General features: G+C 36.1%; 1 protein-coding gene across 50 annotated transcripts in view; it reads right to left on the reverse strand.

Moving 5' to 3' along the window:
- The window catches only part of ttn.1 (titin, tandem duplicate 1), a 140,941-nt gene that overhangs the window by 98,270 nt on the left and 20,342 nt on the right, over positions 1-22,329 (reverse strand). For 6 of the 50 annotated variants that reach the window (XM_073913132.1, XM_073913117.1, XM_073913126.1 and 3 more), the window contains 23 exons: positions 21,310-21,354; positions 16,694-16,972; positions 6,843-7,133; positions 6,330-6,617; positions 5,772-5,888; positions 5,394-5,667; positions 5,124-5,307; positions 4,947-5,009; positions 4,584-4,851; positions 4,472-4,504; positions 3,960-4,169; positions 3,809-3,886; positions 3,696-3,722; positions 3,476-3,532; positions 3,336-3,380; positions 2,927-2,983; positions 2,535-2,606; positions 2,106-2,168; positions 1,815-1,895; positions 1,265-1,492; positions 967-1,068; positions 366-773; positions 136-222 (listed from right to left, as the gene is read on the reverse strand). In XM_073913132.1, the coding sequence (XP_073769233.1) occupies positions 136-222; positions 366-773; positions 967-1,068; positions 1,265-1,492; positions 1,815-1,895; positions 2,106-2,168; positions 2,535-2,606; positions 2,927-2,983; positions 3,336-3,380; positions 3,476-3,532; positions 3,696-3,722; positions 3,809-3,886; positions 3,960-4,169; positions 4,472-4,504; positions 4,584-4,851; positions 4,947-5,009; positions 5,124-5,307; positions 5,394-5,667; positions 5,772-5,888; positions 6,330-6,617; positions 6,843-7,133; positions 16,694-16,972; positions 21,310-21,354 (3,357 nt within the window). Of the gene's footprint in view, positions 1-135; positions 223-365; positions 774-966; positions 1,069-1,264; positions 1,493-1,814; positions 1,896-2,105; positions 2,169-2,534; positions 2,607-2,926; positions 2,984-3,335; positions 3,381-3,475; positions 3,533-3,695; positions 3,723-3,808; positions 3,887-3,959; positions 4,170-4,471; positions 4,505-4,583; positions 4,852-4,946; positions 5,010-5,123; positions 5,308-5,393; positions 5,668-5,771; positions 5,889-6,329; positions 6,618-6,842; positions 7,134-9,243; positions 9,529-9,650; positions 9,936-10,029; positions 10,315-14,496; positions 14,767-16,693; positions 16,973-21,309; positions 21,355-21,724; positions 22,220-22,329 lie in introns of all 50 variants that reach the window. The other 44 variants (XM_073913133.1, XM_073913118.1, XM_073913127.1 and 41 more) reach the window with 21 other exon arrangements.

Genomic DNA, 22,329 nt, shown 5'->3' on the forward strand with positions numbered 1-22,329 from the left:
AGATAACTTTGATTAAAATGTTAATAATTGTTATGCTGGAAAAAAAAATGGGAGATCTGTTTTTGTAATGCAAACAGATCTAGTAATCCAGAGATACAAAAATAATTTGTATCTCTCATGACCAACCAAGCATACCTTTGGCTGGGGGCATCTCTGTCTCCATTTTTGCTTTAGTCACAGGCTTTTTCTCAGATGGTTGTACTGCAGCCTTTACTTCAACCACTTTGTAAATATAAAGGTAATACCAGACAAAGAACATTACAAAAACAAGAGTAAGCAAGATCATACACCAAAAAGTGTGTACTGATTACTGCCCCAATATTGCAGGACATATTAAAAAGCATAACTTGAAGTTTTAATAATACCTTTCTCTGGATGAGCAGGTTTTGGCTCACTGATTTTGGGGGTTGGTTCACTCTTCGGTGTAACTTGCTTTTTAGGTAACTCTGAAGTTTTAGATGAAGGCTCAACCATTCTGGCTGGTTCTTCTTTGGAAACTTCTTGGGTTGGAGGCTTTCTTGTTGGTTCAATTTTAGCTTCTGGTGAACTTGTCATAACCTCTTGTTTAACTGGCTCAGGTAGTGTGGGTTTAGGTCGACTAGCAGGCTGTACACTTGAAGACTCGTAGAGAATTGAAGAATTATCTTTGATAGATTCATTGAGTATTAGTCCAGAGACTTCTTTTTTTGGAGGCTCAGCGGCAACAACTGCAGGTTGTGGTTTTCTATCTAGCTTTTCTTGAGGTATTTCTATTTCTTTCATCTCCACAAGAGCTTCAAAAGAACACATTTGTTAAAAAGATACTGCAATCATGGTATAATGCAGAAGATAAAAAAGAAGATCAAGAGTTTCACATGCATTCCAAGAGCACCATTTACAGACAACAGCCAAAATAGATTTTTAAGACCGCTCACAAGAATTATACTCAATAATGATGCTTTTTAACTATCAAGATTTAAGAGTTACCTTTTATTTGAGCAGTGTCTGGCTTTGCAGTTAAAGCCACATCTTTTTTAATAGCTAAAGATGATTGAAGTGCAACTTCTGGCTTCTTTGGAACTTCAGGAACTTTTAAAGAACATCAAAAAACAAAGTAGCATGAAGTATAACCCCAAAGTAAAAAGCAAACAAGACTTTAAATAATTAAGTTAAGAAAGAGATTGATCCTATAAGTTGAGGACAACACATATTTTGCAAAAACACGTCCGTAAAACATAAAGACATGCTGACTCACAAAACCAATAATAATAATCACACACAATACCTTTGACAGATGGTGCAAAAGCAGGCTTTGGTTCAGGCTTAAGTTCAGGCTTTGGCTCTGGCTTTGGAGTAGCTTTAGGTTCAGGCTTGGGCTCAGGCTTTGGTGTAGCTTTAGGTTCAGGTTTGGGCTCTGACTGAGGTTGTGGTAAGGCTTTTGGCTCAGATTTGGGTTCAGGCTTTGATTCAGTCACTGAAGCCTTTGGTTCTGCTGTCATCTGAGGTTTAGGCTCTGAGGGTGTAGGTTTTAAAACACCGTAAAGTAACACTGACACTGCATTCAGTTCTCAAAGAAGAATGACAACAAAACAACATAGGAATAGTAACACAAGAGTCTTTTTGATTAGTATATTAAATCTCAAGATGTTAAGATTATTTGACATATTACAATAAAAATGACAACAACAACATCAACAACATTTTACAAATGCAAATCACAGTTACACATAAACAAACACAAATAATACACAAACAATTAAACTCAACATATTTAGATGTGCAATCAAAGTATATAACACAGTATACACACTGAAAAGACATACTGGTGATAATACCTTGCTGTGTGGGTTGTTCTTTTTGCTCTGTCACCTTGACAGTAGAGACTTTTTCCTCAACAGGTTTCTTGACTTCAGGTTCTTTAAAATATTATGTCATCAGGAAAAGTTATTCGTGAATTTAGCATCTTCAAACCAAAGAACTACATTTATAAAAGCACATAAAGACATGGTAACATACAGACATACATCTCACAAATAAGAAAACAAATTTGATCTAAATTATTTCATACAAAATACAAAGATTATAGCAGAGGACAATGTTTTTTCCAAGCAAAGACACATTAATACCTTTCTCTGGAACTGTAGGCTTTACAAAGGTTGTTTCAGGTTTCTCTTCTGCTTCCATCATAACTTTAGATACATAAAAGACATCAGCTTTGTTAAAAAAACAAAAACTGCAAGGCTTAAGCAGAGTTCATGTAGCCAAAGCATCTATGCTCTGAGCATGATTGCACAAGCAATAAGAAAGAACATTCATGATATATAACAAAACTACAATCACAAAAAAACAATAACTGTACAACACACAACTGCACAATGACACATACACAAAGAATGAACCAAAAAACATTTTTGGTTTAGCACAGACAATATGTTGTAAGTAAACAAATGAAGGAGAAAAAATAAGCAGCTGGCTTGGCACACGTAAATGTTAAGAGATAATCGAGGACAGCCATAAGCAAAATCTGCCACAAGCATTTTGCCTTTGGTCAATACCTTGTTTAGGTGCCTCTTCTGTTCTTTCCACAACACGTTTTGTTACAGTCTCCTCAATGGGTTTCTTCATTTCTAATGAGAAACAAGAACATACTTTGGCATGAACATAGACAAATAAATTCTGTTTCGAACATACTGACAGACAGACAGAGTTTACAGCACAATACCTGTGAATTAAACATGTTAATGATAAAGGATGGGTGGTGATGATGTTTAATATAGTCAGTATACATATTCATACAAATAAAAAAAGAAGGAATACACAAAACAAAAGACAAAATATAGAGAAAAAAGAATATTAAAAGATGAAGATGAGTGAAGGAAGTTCACACAAGATGAGCAAAATGTTATGCTCTTAGTTAAAGAATCTAAGACTGTTAGGCACAGTATACCTTGCAATGAAGATGCATAAGTAACGCTCTCCTCTTGAAATGTCCAGTTCTGACACTCTACCATACCATAAAAAAAACATTTGCTTTTAACAGCAATGTTGGACAATATCCTATTAAGATCTAATGTTAGTGTAAAGACAAAGACTACAAAAAGAAAGAAGGAAACTAACACACACAAACACAATTATGATGGGACTATTAAATTAGTTTCATTTTAATTAAGCATCTTTTTAGGTTTTGTTAGGGTAAGCTCAAGGTGGGGTGCTAATTATATGGTAATATTAGTTTATCAATCCAATCTAGAGTTGAAATTATGAACACTTAGTATATTTTAGGGACTTAGTGCACTTTGCAAGATCATTTTAATTGTTAAGAAACATCAGAAAGTATTTTTAATTTGAAATAGTACCTGTAGTTTCAAACGTCTCTTCATAGTGAAATTCTGAGGATTCATCTTTTAAGTAGAAGGTAACAATTAAATTGTTATCAGGTGAAGTGAAACAGCAGGACTTTGTGGACTTCTCTGATATATATTTAGTTTAGTCTTACCTTTTAAACTAATCACGGATGATACATCAGGCACATGTATCGATGTATCAGGAACATCTGCATAGGTCGAGATCAGTCTTAGTTTAGTTTTAATGTTTTCAGTTTAGTTTCTAAAATCTTTAAATAAATGTAGTTTTTGTTAAACTTAGCAGATATTAATTGGGGTAGGGAACAAAAGGATGATTAATCCTCAGAAATATTTTCGTGCACAACCACTTACCAAATGAACGTGTTCTTATTTCAAATTCTGCAAAAGAAGGTCAAATATAATTGCCGTTGACTAAACTCTAGCAAACAAGCCACAAAGTGATGCTGCTGATTTTTTAGATTTACCTTTTCCTGACAGATAAAGCTCAGCTGTACTTTTAGTTTCACCAACGGGCTCCAGGCGCGCAATCACAGAGTACACGCCTAAAAGATTTTCACTTAGGTTAGTTTAAATTGGTTTTATTCTGTATTTACAGACAAGGGCTAATGTACAAACCTTCATCATCAGCTGTTACATTACGGATGATCATAAAGTGCCTTCGTCCCTCACACTTGAAGGTATATTTCAGGCTCTCTTTGAGCTCCCATGCATCTTTATACCAGGTGACGACTGCGTTGTCAAAAGACAACTCGCACTCAAAAGTGGCAGACTGACGCTCATTCACCACAATATTTTGAATGCGCTTGGTGAATTGAATTTGATCAGCTAGAAATAAAATAATTGGAATGATTAAATGTCTCAAAATAAATAAACAAGAAAAATAAGGACATAAGAAGAAATATACATGTGCTTAAAATAAGCACACACTCACACATTATACCCAAGCGATTTTTAAAGTATTAAGAGAGCATTTGCTAGTAGAAAAACAAGAGGTTAGTCACTTCTAGTCCTTACATAAATGAAAATTCTATTGGCCGTTCCTTCTCATTCTGACATACTGTCAATCTGTTGTTTAATATCTGTCAATATACACAGCACTACACTACAATGCATCTACACCCTCTTACCAGGTGATGGTTTTTGCACACGATCTTGACTCTCTGTAGAAGAGGTAAACGTGCCTTAATGTGTAATATGCTAATTTAAATAAAAAGTTTAAGGTCTTTAAAATGGACTTACCCAAAACTGTCAATCTGGCACTGGATATATGTGGTCCGCAAACGACACGGTAATTTCCTTGGTCACTGGTCTGACAGTTCTTGATCTTCAATATTTGACGGTCTCCCACAAGTTTAATGTCGTACTTATCATTAGTTTCTAGCTTCTGTGTATCTTTATACCAAGCCAGTGTAATTTCTGGATAGTTTACTTTAATCTCACACTCAAACACTGCCTCTTTGTTAAGTTGTGTTGTCTGATCTGTGATGTCTTTAAGCAGGGTAACAGGCTGCGAAAGCAAAAATATGATAAATTTAGGTCATTAATATATTTAGAGTGAAAACTGAAGCAGTGGTTTTTGAACTTCCCGAAGAAGGAACATACTTCACTGTTTTCCATTCTCCTTTGCAAATCAGACACAAGCTTAGCCAAATCCTCATCCTCTTCCTAATTCAGAAAACAAGAGTACTGATTAAAGCTATTTGTAGTAAATGTGTACCTCAATAAGGTGTACAAAAACACAAGATTAAGATCATCAATTAAGGCAAAAAATGTATATACCGGTCTTCCACTTTCTTCACCCTTCTCCTTCTTCAGAAACTCGATAGCTTGAAGCAGACCCCGGAAGTCTGTGATGCCGTACATGCGAGCATATTTTTCATACTCTTTTGGATCTACATTTCTTAGTAACTCAACAATGTCAATGTCTTTATCTTCCTTAGGACTTTTCTGCTTTGAAGGAGTCCTGAATGTAACGAAAAAGAGTGCAAGGTTATAATTATTACACAGTAGAGATTCTGAGCCTTTCTTGCTGAAGAAAATCCCACTCACTTCTTCAGTTTGACCACCTCTGGCCCAGACTCTTTCTTCTCATCAACATTCAAGTCAGTGCTGCACTCAATTTCTCCATGTTTGTTGGAGGCGACACATCTGTACTGACCAGAGTCAGATTTGGTCACCTCTTTGATTTCCAGCTTAGACTCTTGACCTTTTTGTTGAATGTTGATGCGGCCACCGTGAGTCATCTGCCTCCATTTGCCCTTCATCCATTTCACATTGGGAATGGGATCACCACCGACTTTAGCAATAAAGGTAGCTGTACCCTCTGTAATCCAGAATATGATGTGATTCCATCAAGTAAATCAGCATTTAGCTCTTATCTACTGCATAAATGACATATCTACACTGTTGTAAAGAAGCAGAACTTACTTTCAACAATATGAATGCTCTTGGGCTCCTCAATGAAGAACAAGTTATCCAGTTTTTTAGTTGCCTGAGGTGTTGTGGGAGCTGCCGGGGCAGCTGCAGGTGCTACACCTGCTTTATCTGAGCAATTCCAGCAATGAATAACACATTAATATATATTTATATAAATGTATAAACAATTTGCGCATTGCTTTAAACCATCATAAATGTGAAAAACAACAAACAACGATTATCTAAAAAGATCCTTCGACAACTCAAGAATAAATGCACATGGAAAAATGAAAATACTATTAAGACCAGAGTAAAACATAGCAACTGAGTAATAAAACTTTACAAGAAACAGCAAGATCCTTATGATTCATAGGATTTAAAAAGATTTGGAAATTAAGATGATAAAGATGTTACTTTGTACCACTTGAAAGGTTGTGAATACTACAGGACACCCAAAAGTAGAAAATGAAACGCTAATGAAGTCTTCAAACCAAGAATTATGTTTAAATAAAACATTTTCTTTAACTGAATGCATTCACAATGTCAGATTCATAGTAACCTTCTAATTACCTTTGATTGTGACTTTGGTCTTTGAGAATTCACTGCCAGCGTTGTTGGTTGCCTTGCACAGATAATCTCCTGCATCAGTTTTGGATGCCTGGTTTATTTCCAGGGTGGCTGTGCCATCTACAAATGTCATCTTGGTGCTAGCAGAGGATGTAACCTCCCTCCTGTCCTTCATCCACTGAATCTTCACTGGGGGAGACCCGCACACATGACAGCTAAGGTTTAGCCTTTCACCCTCACTCACTGTCATTGGTTTGAGGGGAATGTCAAAGGTTGGAGGCCTTTTTTGCTCTAGATATCAAAAAAGTGAATAATTTTAGTATTTCATCTGTGCTTTAAAGTAATAACCAGGAATCATTTCAGTTTTTGATCTGTGCTTTATAGTGAAAATGTTTATGCAATAAAACATGATGCACAACAGAAATAAGTACAATCACAGAAAGAGAATTTCCCAAAATAAACATGCAAAGAGGAAAAGAGAAATAAGAAATCATGCAAAAAGATTTTATTGACTACCTGTGATGTTAACCACCACCTGGAAGGAGGCAGTGCCAGCTTCATTAGAAGCGCTGCATGTATAAACGCCACTGTCAGTGACTGTGGCTTTCCTGAGACACATCACAGCCACGTTGCTCTTGAAGGAAACGTCATAGATGTCAGAAGTGTTGATTTCTTTGTTGTCTTTATACCAGATTACAGATAGAGGTTGTGACCCAGATACTCGACTCTCAAGCTTCACCAATTTTCCCTCTGCATCCTCAATGTGCTCTGAGGGTTTCTTGGTGAAGGTTGGTGGAATTTTGCGCTCTGAAAGCAAAACACATTACATACACAAGGTCACTCAATTTGAATGCAAAACTCTTTTTTAATGTAACATTTTTTTTGTTTCCATTAAAAAAGTATAATTATTTGCATGACATGACAAGCATCTGACATGACAAGCATCATACATTCTGTTTACAAAATTGCAGGACGTGCAGTTGTATCCACAGTTGCAATTTCTCTTGTATTAATTGTTGTGCTCCATTTTGCTAAATGCCCCTGCCATTGCACTTTTAATCTAGCCTTTCAGACTTGATGCCTCTTAAATGTACAGCAGAGAAGTGGACTAGGAGATCTTAAAGTAGAAATGCTGATTAAAATATGCATATTAGACTAGTCACAATTTGTTAATTTGATTACACATATTACATGTTTAATATTTATTAAATATGTAATATTACATGTCAGATTAAACATTCAAATATTACAATTTAAGCCATAAGTGTAAGCAGTGCACTACAAGAAGCAGTCAGTTCTACTAAATGGATTATTGAATGCATTTTTGCTAAATGTTTGGGTTTGCACTGGGGTGTTACGGATCATGATTGATCCATGACTCGTACGGATCACAACCCATGGTTTGTGACTCGTGGTTTAATAATTTTCTTTTACTTACAGATTAATATTTAATTTGTAATGAACAAAGAGAGATTGTTTCTCGCATCGTTTAAATCACATGTATGAAAGCATTTAGGCTATCCTGTAAAATATAACGATGACAGAGGAAGTCGTGGTAGGTTATTCTGGTTGTGGCGGGTTTCTTAGGTTATTAAATGCGTTTTCTGTTACTACTCATTTAGTCTGCATTAATGCATTCAGTTTAAGCTGCACGATTAGTTAGACCGTGATCTCAACACCCACGTAACATAAATTATAAATGATGGCATCCTTCAAATCGCTGCATTCAAATATGTTTTGAAAAATGCAAAAATCAAGAAAGAGATTCAGTCTTTACTCTTTTGAGTTATGAAGTAACAGTCAAATAACACAGAAGTGCTGGGATAACAGTTTATAGTTTAGATAGAACCACTGATGTTTATGGTAAAGATTAAAATCACCATCATGAAAGTTGTAGGCAGAAATTATATTATTTTACCAAAAGGTGTTGACAACCAGCCATAAAAAATATGCCACTGAATAATTCTTTACAAATTCAATGCTTCTATCAATAAAAAAGCTTTGAGTGCATTACTAAATCAGCATTCATACATTCATTTTCTTTTCAGCTTAGTCCCTTTATTAATCTAGGGTCGCCACAGCGGAATGAACCGCCAACTTATCCAGCATATGTTTTACGCAGTGGATGTCCTTCCAGCTGCAACCCATCTCTGGGAAACATCCACACACACTCATTCACTCATACACTACGGACAATTTAGCCTGCCCAATTCACCTGTTCTGCATGTCTTTGGACTGTTGGGGAAACCGCAGCACCCGGAGGAAACATGCAAACTTCATACAGAAACACCAACCAACCCAGCCGAGGCTTAAACCAGCAACCTTCTTGCTTTGAGGCGACATTTTATTTTATGAAACCAAAAGTGTCTTGCAGTATTGTTTTTTAATAAATGGAAAGCAAATTACATTTGTCTCCTCCCCTTTGTGGCTGATCCGAAAAAAGGTCAGATCACTGATTATAAACCATAATGTGATCCAAACCGTAAGCTTTGTGATATATTACACTACTAGTTTGCACTAGTGCTTTTATTGTAAATTAAAAATGTATAAAATTAAAAATAAAATAAAAATCTTAAGTGAGCAAGTGCTGCTTTGAAAATTAGTTAAAATGTAAAACAATAAAAATGAAAAATAAATAAATAAATAAAAACTAAGCTAATTCAGTATGGATAAATATTAGTTATAAAAAAATATGATAATATTATTAACCAAATATTAAATGTTTTCATTCATTTGGAATGATTTCCTCTGTTAATGACTCCAGTGTTTCATTTGGATTTTACATCTAGAAAAAAAATTTCTTTATGGGATTAAAGAAGTCTTTGAGGACGAAACGGAGCATCTAGAAAGTTATGGTAAAAAATAGAAAAACTGATTACTGATTTGCAAACACTCAAATTAATAGCATCCAACGAACCTGTCCCAAGGGTAACCAGCGCATGACAAATATCCGAACCATCTTCATTCATAACCTCACAAGAGTATTTTCCAGGAGTATTCTCATCACACTCATGAAGATATTCCAAAACGCAAGTGTTTCCGATAACTTTTGTGTTGCATCTATATGAAGCATAGGCCTGTTTGCCATCCTTGTACCAAGTGACAAAGATTTTTCCAATTCCTTTGAAGGAGGCCTCAAGCCTCAGCTTTTGTCCCTGCTGAAGACTCTGGTCAGTGAGTGTCTTCACAAAACGAGCAGGTCCTAAGAGGAACAACACCATATGAACATCCTTGCAAAATACTGCCTTCTTTTAAGGAAACAACATGAAACCGTCCAACACTAATTATCTTTTTGGATAAAGAGCCTTTTAAAAATGTACTAACCGGAAAAAGTGGTCACTTCAGCATGACAAATATCCTTTCCATAAGAATTAGACACCTCGCATGAGTATTTTCCAGGAGTTTCTTTAGTGCATTCATGTAGACACTCTAGAGTGCAGGTGTTTCCAACAACTGTAGTATTATATCTATAAGAGGCATAGAGTTGTTTGCCATCCTTGTACCAGGTGACAAAAATTTTAGGAGCTCCGGTAAATGTGCACTCAAGCTTCAGGTTTTTGCTCATGGCGACTTGTTTGTCCTTAAGCTTCAATTCAAATCGGGCAGGTTCTGAGAATATTAAATAAGCGAAATTATATTTATCCCATGTCTGCCAGATCATGCAAGAAATCTGTAACTATGTAGACCATGATGGTATACCAACCTGTAAATGTAGTTATATTGGCATGACAGATATCAGTGCCAATGGAATTTGATACTTCACAAGAATATTTTCCAGGAGTAGCATCGTTACATTCATGGAGGCATTCCAAAATACAAGTGTCCCCAATGACCTTTGTGTTGTATCTGTATGATGCATATAGCTGCTTTCCATCTTTGTACCATGTGACAAAGATCTTTGGCGCTCCTGTGAATGTACACTCAAGTCTCAGTTTCTGAGTGACTGGGATTGCCACATCTGTCAACTTCTTCACAAAGCGGGCAGGCTCTAAGATAAGGAGAGCATCAAATCCATTTAAATGACTTCCTTCACGACAACGACAAAACATATCAACCTTTACAACATGCAGATTGCTCTTCAGAAATGTAAAACTTCTCAAATTTGGCGAAGTATGCAATATCTTTCAAGCGTGCCTCAAAAAACTTGCAGATGCAAAAGCAAGTTGATGAATATCCCACAACAAGCACTCAAAAAACATGCCAGCTCTCATTATAGCCTTGATACAGATCAAGATAAACTTCAATAAAGACAATTCAACAGAGCTACTTCAAGGAACGTGCAAAATTTCACAGCCGCACAAACTATTGTTGCTTAAAAAACCTATAACCAACCAAATATACACCATTCCAGATGACATGCGGTCCAACGCTGCAATATCAAACTATTCCTTTCATATCCATGGGCAAAATCTATGGGTATGGAACTTTTGAAGACGGGCAGGCAAGAGTCCAGTACAAATTACAAACCTGTGACTGCCACTACTTGAGCATGACATTTATCCGTTCCATAAATGTTTGAAACTTCACATGAGTATCGTCCTGTAGTCTCATTGTTGCACTCATGAAGACACTCCAGAATACAAGAGTTTGATGTAACTTTGGTGTTGTATCGATAGGATGCATAGAGCTGTTTGCCATCCTTGTACCAAGTGACAAACAATTTTGGAGCTCCAGTGAATGTGCATTCAAGCCTTAGTTTTTGGCTCATTGGAATAGACATATCTGTCAATTTCTTCACAAAGCGGGCAGGTTCTGAAGTGAAGAGGATTAAGATGTTTTAGTCAAGGAATGATATATAAGCCTATATACTGGAGAAGTGTCATTTGCAATTCAGTGCATATAATTATTGGTATCCTTAAATTAAACTGTGAAGGCCAAAATTAGTAGTCTAAATGGATAGATCACCCAAAAAAATTACATTTACTCACTATGTGCTCATTCGCAAATGGTTTCAAAATATTTTCCGTTTTGATATTTTGAAAAATGCTAGTAAACTGTAACCACTGAAATCCAAAGTAGAAAAAAATAAAAGTATGGAATCCAATGGTTTCAGATTATTTAGAAGTTTGCTCTAGAAAAACAACCTCAAACAGGTTTGTGAAAAGGGAGATAGAGTAAATGATAACATAATTAAAATTTCCATCGAACAATCCCTTTATATTTACATTTTTTAAATAAAAATTTTATATAAGAATAAATGACTAAATACACTATCCCAGGTGACAAACAGTCTAAATTGGTATTGCCTTGTTTTCACTGAGCGGGATGATTCAGATCAGTATAGTGCTGTGCTGGTCGCTATGGGTCACACTGATAAGGTTTGCTTTTCTACTTCCAACAGTGCCCTTACTCGGTAGGCATGATGTGTGGCAGAAAGTTGTGAATTGACATCATTCTGGCTCAAAGAAGAAAACTGAATAGGCCATTTACATATCGTGTCTGTTGCACATTTAAGTTTATTATATAAATTCAAGAAGTGTGGCAAATAGAGAGGAACAGCACCCTGTGTGATTTCCACATGTTTATATATGAAGAGAACAGCCACAAAAACAACAATGGAGGACATAATGTAGATGTGTTTGCTTCATGGCATGTGGCATGTTTGTCACAAGAAGTTGGCAAGTTTTTTCAGTATGGATTTTTGCTGCATGGTATCATTGTATTAAGGTGTCAAAAATTACACTTCCTGTGTTGCCATTCAACAGCATGTCTAGTTCCACCATTATGAGGCATCTTGGCACCTCTGACTCTGTGGACCTCTGTTGAAACGAATGGAAATGCTTTCCATACTTGAATATTTTGAACCAAACAGCTCAGTGGAAATGGGCCAAATGAGTATAAATGTTTGAAAGACTAGCAGGCAAGTGTGCAGCATAATTACAAACCTGTGACTGCCACTACTTGAGCATCACATTTATCCGTTCCATAAATGTTTGAAATTTCACATGAGTATCTTCCTGTAGTCTCATTGTTGCACTCATGAAGACACTCCAGGATGCAGGAGTTTGCTGTAACTCTGGTGTTGTATCGATAGGATGCATAGAGCTGTTTGCCATCCTTGTACCAAGTAACAAACAATTTTGGAGCTCCAGTGAATGTGCATTCAAGCCTTAGTTTTTGGCTCATTGGAATAGATAAATCTGTCAACTTCTTCACAAAGCGGGCAGGTTCTGAAGTGAAGAGGATTAAGAGGCTTTAGTCTAGGAAATAATTTACAACCCTGTTTCTGTTTCATTTACAGTCTGATTTCCATTTTTGAGGTTATAATTACTAATAACTTTCTTTAAAATTGAAAAGCTCAAAATAATTACCTAAAGAATCATCAAATAAAATATATACAGCATTACCGAAATCCTAGTATACAAACCAGTCACTGCAGTCACAGTAGCATGGCAAATTTCTCTTCCGAAGGCATTTGAAACTTCACACGAATATATCCCTGTGGTGGTGTTGTCACATTCTTGAAGGCTTTCCAGTGTGCAGGAGTTATCTGTGACTGTTGTATTGTATCTGTACGATGCATAGAGTTGTTTGCCATCTTTGTACCAGGTCACAAACAATTTCCGGTCTCCAGTGAATTTGCACTCAAGTCTCAACTTTTGGCTCATTGGGATGGAAATGTTGCTCAGTTTCCTCAAAAAGCGGGCTGGTTCTGATGCTGTGAGAAACAGTACAGCTGAGGTTATATTTCTAAAAATGGGAGATTGAAGATATAAAATTTTGTTTCCGAAGGCATTATATCTGTTCACCATAATGAGCCTAAAGTATTTCAATGCAAGGTCATGATTACAGAAATGCATGTTCAACAAAGTAACCATCATGTGATTTAAAGGATGACAGTTTTTTTTTTTTGAAGAACACTGACATCCACATTTCTATTGCTCTTGAGGACATTTTAGTACAAACATAGTTTTCCATTCCTCTGCCATTTTCATAAAATTTCTTCATTACATTTAAGAGGTAAAGCTTTGAAGAACAACATGAGGTTGTGTCACTTGAGCAGTGCATGTGGCTGGTGACATCCAAGAATCCAAGATCCAAGAAGTGCCAAGACAATTTGTGAGTCATATTTCATGTATTCATCCTTCAAGAAATTGTAGAAGTTCCGGTAAAGTCAAGATGTCAAGAAGTTGACAATTAGCCGACTAAGACAAAGAAACAGACTAAAAGCTGTTTTCCATGATCAATGGCACAAGATTGAATGACTCTATTTTGAAGGTTTTCTTCCATTGAAGTTTCTTCGAAATGCAAGATTCTCTTGAATTCTCTTCAATTTCAAGACCATTTCAATGAAGTTGGGTAGTTTCCTCAAAAAGACAAAGAACATTTTTAAGAAGATAAAAATATTTTTATGGTGTTCCAAGAGTGATACCAAGGGGCATTTCCATTAGGTTTTACCAGAATCCACGGTCAAGACAACCATTATTCATAAACCAAGAAAACCACCATTGTTTCCAACATCCACAACAAGATGATGAAGCAAATCCGGATCAAGAGAAAACAAATTTTTCAACAATCATATACCATGTATTGCCAATGTATCTCTTGACAGAGGCAAACACAAATAAAACAATACAAACTGTGATATTCAGATATACAATGAAAGAGTGAACAAAAATGTTTAGATAGCAAAGAGCCTGCACCCTTGTGCCAACCTTTAACAACAAGAGAAGCTAAACAACTAACTATAATCCAGACAAATTCAACACAAATTACAGTACAAACCTAAAAACTGATTTCTACGGAAATCCACTGGCCTTGAAAATTTAATGCAATAAATACTGTCAAAATGTTTACAAAATAGCCAAGTCTAATCCAGTGTCCGCAAAAAGAAAGTTATTTACAATATTATGTGGTCTCCTGACGTGATGTATAAGTTGATTGAAAAGTCAAATCTTATAAAAATTCTGAAGTTGTACTGTACTTTTACCCTTAACTATATTGCACTGGAGTTTTTAATCTCAGATTGTTAAAAATAGTGATATTGCAGGTCAACCATGAAAATGTAAAAGTGAAAATAAGTCATGGCAACAGCAACTGCTTAATTGTCTGAAAGCACTGTTAACAGTTTTAGCTAGCTTTTTTAGCCCGCGCTGCCTGTTAGTATCACACATGTTAGTGCTTGGAACCTGAAGCGATTATTCTTCTTGTCTTTCTCAAGCATACTAACCTTTTACGATTGCAACTGATTTTGAGGCAATTTTTCCAACTTCGTTTGATAGGGTACATTGGTACTTCCCAAAATCAGAACTTTCAAGAGGACGTTCCTCCAAACACTCAATTAAATCTTCAAATATTGTTTTGTCAGGATTGGCAAATCTTTTACTCTTCAACACATTTATTTCAAATGGGGCAGTACCAATGAGCTCACTTCCAAATAAAGCATTGGTCACCTTCTCTACATCCAGCATTGGTAATTCTTTTGTGATGGAGGGGGTTTCTGAGAATAAAAATTAAACGGATTTCAGCAAAACCATATTTAAAACCTCTCTGTTACTATCAAAAGTACTGATCGTCTTGATAACAATAACTATAATAACTTCACTAGCTATCTTTATTCAGACTATGATTTTCATTATCTAACAAAAAATGTTTCACATATTTTTTTTTTTTATATTTTTTTATGGGGCCCATCCTTCACTAAAACTTACTGTATACATAAAAATCTGCATATAAAGCTCAAGAGCTTGCAATGGTATAAATATGGCTGCTTTATTGTTGGCAAGTCATAAGCCGTTTTGATTCTAAGAAATGCAAAGTGTGTGGAAATAATTTAGTGGGTAGGTGGTGAAGTGCTGAATAACCAGCATTGTCATCATCCATACCATTTTACATACACACACACACATACACTAAAGCACATGACAAATAAAGTAACACACAACACATATTTTCGTAATGTATGTTTTTCTGCACAGGACTAATTTCCTGTCACAAAAGAAGAGTTTAGTCCAAAATCTTTATAAGAAAAGCAGTAAAGTCCCCAAAATTTACAGAATACTATTTGTAATTTTTTACAGTCTTTTTATCAGTCTTCTTTCCTTCCTACTTGCATCTTTCCATGCTGATCTTATTCTAGTTTCCAAGTTTCTCATTTACTCTTGTGACCTGTTCAATTTCAGCTCATTTTCCATATTTATGACAATCAGTTGGCTGAACTTATGTCACTGATACAAAAGGAAAAAAAACCTTTTATGCCAACTTGCAAAAAAATGTTTTGGGACTTGAATATGGATCAAAACCATATATATTCTCTATATATAGAGTTGAAATCAGAAATATTAACACCCCCCCCCCCCTTCCCTGTTTTTTTTTCCAATTTCTGTTTAACGGAGAGAAGATTTTCTCAACACATTTCTAAACATAATAGTTTTAATAACTCATTTCTAATAACTGATTTATTTTATCTGTCATGATGACAGTAAACAATGACAGTAAACAATATTTTACTAGATATTTTTCAAGACATTTCTACACAGCTTAAAGTGACATTTAAAGGCTTAACTGGGTAAATTAGGTTAACTAGGCAGGTAAGGGTAATTAGGCAAGTTATTGTATAATGATGGTTTGCTCTGTAGATCGAAAAAAATAAATAGCTTAATGGGGCTAATAATTTTAACTATAAAGTGGTTTTAAAACAATTAAAAACTGCCTTTGTTGCAGCCAAAATAAAACAAGTAAGACTTTCTCCAGAAGAAAAAAATATTATATGTGAAAATTGCCTTGCTCTGTTAAACATAATTTGGGAAATATTTGAAAAAACAAAAAAATATTTCAAACAGGGTTTAATAATTCTGATTTGAACTGTACTTTGCCTAACCAACGGCATAAATTTAGTAAATGAGCAGGAAAATGTCACATCACAACAAACAGATGAATCCCCAATTATAATCCAATGTGCACTCTGAGTATTTGCTAATCTGTATTAAATATGAATTACAAATATTTACAGCTAGTTCACATATGAGAAAAGACAATATCTGCCCTTTTCAGAAGTGATTTACAATTGGGGAAAATCTAAAAAGTGTCATTTAAATTTCTGGTTCAGCAGAAATTATGTTCCACAAGTGATTGGATGAATTAATTAAGGCAAAACAAAGACAACAATATTCAAAAGAAGAGCTTGAAAGATTGGAAGATTTCTATCTTTAGTGATCTAATAATCACTACACACACTAAAAGAATTAAAGACGCATCATATATTGCTTATATATGATTACAAAACGTACACAACTCAAACAGACGAGTGCAGATTGGATTTCAACAAGAACGTCAAACAAACACTGAACCGTGAAATCTGAAACTTTTGTTAAAAGAGTTGTAAGCAACAAAAGCAAAGCATATAAATTTAAAACCAGTTCACTCACCAGTGATGTTCAGCTGAGCAGAACAGGTGTCACTACCGTGTTTGTTTGAGGCGCGACAGCTGTATTCACCAGAGTCATCTTTTGTTGGGCTGGGGAGCTCCAGGGATGATGTGGTTTGCCTGCTGATGATCCTGACCTTGTCGCTCTGTTTAATCTCTGAGCCAGCCTTGAACCACTTGAAGGTGACATTGGGTGTCTCTTCTATCTCACATTCAAACTTCACTGGGTTGCCAATGTTGCTCTCCATGTTACAAATCTTCTTCTTGAAAACCGGAGGCACTGGATTTTAAGAGATAAACAAAAACAAATAACTACAATGACAATAACATGACAACTGTTTTAAGTGATATCAGAATGCATCAAAGGCGGAAAGGGAGGAACGATGGTTATCCTAGGATGACATGGGGGGAAAAAAAGAGTAATGTGAACATAAGCAAAGTTGTAAAGAAGAGTCACACATGACAAGGTCATGCTTGAAGAAGATGAAAAATGTGCCGTTACATTAAAAGAGGATGGAAAGAGGGTTGAGCACACATAGTGTACTGTATGCTGAAAAAATCTTGGTGAGAAACAGGGAGATGATATTGCAGGTGCCCGCTAGTTAATTAGTCATGGTCTGAATGGAATTGTTAAGAATTATTTATCGTGTCAAATATGACAAAATCCACACAGTCCAACCTCTTGAGAAAACCGTGAGCCTTGATGATGATGAAATCTTGCCAGCTTCACTCACAGCTTCACAGGTATATTCGCCTTCATGTTTTGTCCTTATAACTTTGTTGATTACGAGTGTGTAAGAGTCATTGTCCTTTAAACATTTGAACTCTTTGCCAGACTTGATTAATACTCCATTGAAAAGCCAGTTCACACTTTTTACACCTTTTATTCTTACAGAAAATGTAACCTTCGAATTCTCCTCTGCGGTAATGTTGTTTAATGTTTTTTCAAAAAACAGCTCTTTAGGTTGTTGCTTAATTGAAACATCCTCTGTTAAACCCCATCCTCCTTTGTCTTCCTGATCAAGAACATTTATTGACTCTTCAACAGTGATCTGACTGGGATGAACATCAACTGTTAAATCTGAAACACACACATCTCTCTTAAAATATTCGACTGATCCTAATTTCATTTCACTTTTATGTTCAGTTTCAATGATACTGTAGCTCTCCATTTTGGATTCAGCAGTCTTCTGAGTTTCATGGTGACTTGACTCAATAATAGAAGTAGGCTTTTGAACCAATGCAGATTGGGACAATATTTCAGATTCTGTTTGTAGAACAGCAGATTGCATCTTCGGTGTTGCAAATACTTCTACCTTCTCTGATATAACAGCTGAGGATAAAGGATATGAAGATGCTTTGTTAACATGCAGTCTCTCAGGTCTGTCAAGTGTTAAGATGTTTGAATCTTCAGACATGAAGATGGGCCTCTCTTCATTAAGCATAGAGTAAAATGCAGCATGAAGCTCATTTTTAAGAGTTGCCATCTGAGGGTATTCTCCCTCCAAGGCAATTGTAATTTCCATGGGTGGGCCAGCTGTTGTGATAAGGTAAGTGAACATCATAGATTTCAATTCCATCCGCACCTTGACCTCCATTACTTCAACAACTCCTAAACTTTGCACAACATCTGCCAAAATTAAAGGCTGATCACAAGCTACGGCAGACTTAAGCGTCATTTTCAACTGTTGTTTGATGTCCAAGCTGTGAGATTTTGGTGCAGGAATTACAAAAGTAAGCTCCTTTGGAAGAGTTCTGCTTTCCTGAGATTCGCTTACCAAAATAGGTTCTAATGGCTGACTTGTAATGTTTATTTTACCCTCCTCTGATCTGGTAAATCCCTGAGACGTTTCACCTGTCAGGGTATGTTTTTCCTCCACATGTATTGACTGCCTTACAGATTGACCTTCTTGAATCTGAACTGCAAAGTCTTGCTCTGCAGCCTCAAGAGCAAGACAACTTTCTGTTGAAATGGCTTTTTCTTCTACATGAATAGGCTGAACCGGTATTTTTGGCTCTACATCTGCCATACAATTGAATTTATCAACTGCTTGGAAACTGTCTGTAAGACCCTCTTCTATAGCATGAGACACAGACATAGATGCTGCATGCATGTTATTCCACCAATCCTCTTTCTGCACAACTGCACTATGCGGTTTGACTTTACTGACAATAGGGCTTTCCTTTAAGAGCAAAACAGGCTGCGAGACAACCTGAAGAACACTCAAGGGTTTAGCTTCTGTTTTGTGATCAATCTTAAGACCTTCTACCATCATATCAAGGTCTTTGACATGATCTGAAGTTAGTTCTACTCGCTCTTCTTTGATTGCTAGACATTTACGGTCTTTTTCTTGTCTCTGGATGGCTTTCCGTTCATCTGGCTTTTCAATTGAAAGTATCCCCTCTTTACTTAACATTATTTTTGACTGTGCAAAGGGAAGATGTAATTGTGCAGGAAGCTCTTCCTTGGGCATTCCAACCATTGTGCTATCATTGGATGCAAACTGTGTTACATGTTCACAACTAGCGGTTTTCTGGTCATCAGTGGAAACTGCGTGCAAATGAAGTGCCACTTTTCTGACATCTGTATGCTCCAATCCAAGCTTCTCACTTGTAAATCTTCCCTCAGACAGAAAAGTCTCTTGGTCACTGATAAGCTGTAAATGAAGTACCTGATTCAATTGCTTCTGGGAACAGACTGAGATTGGTTGCTCCAGGACAGGTATTTCAGTGGCTTTGTCAGCTTGAAACTCTTTATTTTCTTGAGAAATCAGAGCTGATTTTATTATTGGATCTTTAGATAGCTTAGCAGTTTCCTCTACTGGTCTATGCATTTCAAAGATTTCCTCTTTTAAAAGAGTGTGCTTAGTATCACTGACTGATGCAAGCACTGGTTTGGTTTGTTCCTTTTCTACCAAACATTGAGTGGAATTCACGGTTGCTAGCTCTGAAGTATGAACTTCTGCAAGCACTACATTCTCTGACGAGGTTGCAGTATATAATAACTTAACTCCTTCGGTGACACTGTAGCTTTTCTCCTCTTCGGGACTTTTAATTTGTATGCATTGCTCTTGTGGAATTGGCAACTTCATTTCAACTTGAGGACCACTAACTATAACCTCCTGCTCAAAAGTTGCGTGCAGCTTTTCTTTCTCACTTTTTATCAGATCCTCAGATTTTACTATACAAAGAGGTGTAATACTTTCTGAAACGGCAGACATAAGATTTGAGGACTCCTCAACACTCAATTCGAGCTGCCTGACTTCTGGACTAGCGATCCTATAACAGTGCTGTTCAGTAAATCCTTGGTTTTCTTGAACGGCAGAGGTCATTGCAGTCATATGCAGCTGTTTTAGAGAAGTTGCCAATGTTGGTGTTGTCTGTGCAGAGGCAGGTTTTACATCCTCCTGAACATAGTGAGATTGCAACACTGCTGCTTGGTGAGTCACCTGCTCTGTGCGCACACTGGCTGCAGATATGTCAAAAGCATGCAATGTATCTATTTGCTCACTTATAAGAGTTTGCCTGTCTTCAGCGACAACGGCAAGAGCCATTTTGTGTTCCTGCTGAAAGGTAGTTGTGACTTCAGAAGGGCTGACACTATATGATTCAATCTCTAAGAATGCTATAAGTTTTGCACAGCAAGATGTTTCTCCATAAGGATTAGTTGCTTTACAAGAGTAAGTACCACTGTCACTTTGCTGAATGTCCAACATCTTTAAATAGCCAGATCCATCTGCATTGTTCACAATGATGCAGTACTCACTAGGCTGCATATGATTGCTGCCTCTGTACCAATGAACATCAGGAAGTGGAGAGCCTGCTACAGTGTATTCAAAGAGAGCCTGGCTCCCGACTGCACATTGAATATGCTCAATTTCTTTGATGAAATATGGAGGCTGCCCGATAGTCTCTCCTTGTTTCTTTATGTCTTTCACCTTTACATGGAGATATGATGTACATGTTGACTTGCCAAATCGGTTGCTTGCTGTGCAAGAGTACTCTCCCTCCAGTTCTTTAGTAATCTGAGTTATAACAAGACTGTGTTCTTCCTTCTCTTGGACAAATGTATAAAATGAAGAGGAATTTATGAGATTTCCATTGTGGTACCATTGAATAATTGGCTTAGGAAATCCAGACACAATCACAGTAAACTTAGCTGTCTCTCCTAGAGCTGCACATTCTGATGACAATTTAGTTATAAAAATTGGCTTTTCTGGCTTTTTCTTTATAGACTCTGAAAATAATTGAGACTCTGGCTGGAGTTCAAATGTTTGGTATTTTAAACGAAGACTTGTTGCGTAAGAGTCCTCCTCTGTTGGGATAGGCAAGGTAGAAAACGCTGAATAAAAAATGAAAGATTCAAAAAAAATTGACATAACATATGCACAACATATAAATAAATTACTTTGTCAGGATTGGAAAAGCTTTGGAAAAGATGTTTATATATATATATATATATATATATATATATATATATATATATATATATATATATATATATATATATATATATATATATATATATATATATATATTCTTTTTTTTTGCAGCAAAAAAATCTCAGAACCAAATCAAATCAAGTAAAGAAGTGATTAAAAAGTCAGCATAATTTACCTTTGGCTTCCTCTTCATAACTGGCCTCTTCATCCACTGTAGATACTGTGAAAACACAAATCAATATTAGATATGTGACAGCAAGGTTTCAGAAGTAGCATTTTGCATCTCTGCTATCTTAATGTATAAAACTATTTAAATAAAACCATTGTCTACTTTAAACATAATGAAAATGGACCACATCTACCTAGTAGGAAACCCATGACAGGTGTACAGTAAACTGTAGTCACTGTCAAATTCCATTAAAAACAACATTTGCATGTTGTGATTTTCTGTATTTTTTTGAGAGAGAGAGAGATGACCCATTTCTTATTTTATGTCTCTTATTATAAAAGTGAAAAAATATAAGAGAAAAAAAAAGTGTGCCCTGGGCTATCATATAAGGTGGTAATGACCAAAGCATGCAAATGCCAACCTGTCTTCATTTTCAGATGAGTGCTGCAAGTTTTGTCCCCTGCAGCATTGATAACTTTGCAAGAATTTGAGCCCCCTTGCTCAGTATTGACATTCTTAACATTTAAGCAGCACAAAGGCCCGTCATGTTTCAAGGAATACGACCTTGGCTCTTCAACATTCAACTGGTTGTATAGCCATACAATGAATGGAGAGGGGCTCCCTTTGTTTATATAATAAATAGAATCAATTTCCCTTTGTTTGGCAAGGAATTCTGGGGACAGTTTCACAAGGAACTCTGGCTGTATTGCATCATATTTGTCACGCTCCAACAAAGTCGTTACATCAGGATTGTAATGATGGCTTATCTGCCACTTTGTTGTCAGGGCTCCGACATTCTGTAAGGACTCCACCTTTTCTTGGTCAGTGGCCTTTTTACTTGATTCACTTTCAGTTTTAGCAGATTTACTGATAGAATCAGAGGGTACAGGGGTTTCTTTGGGGTTCGCTTCTTTAGCTGAGTGAGAATAAAGTTAAGGACATTTATTAGGGATTATTCAGTAATTCAGCAAGATTTTTTAGCATTGATAAGAACAAAAAGTTAGTAAGATGGAGGATGATGTTAGG

Source organism: Danio rerio, chromosome 9 (assembly GCF_049306965.1).
Source record: "Danio rerio strain Tuebingen ecotype United States chromosome 9, GRCz12tu, whole genome shotgun sequence".
NCBI classification, from domain to species: Eukaryota; Metazoa; Chordata; class Actinopteri; order Cypriniformes; family Danionidae; genus Danio; species Danio rerio.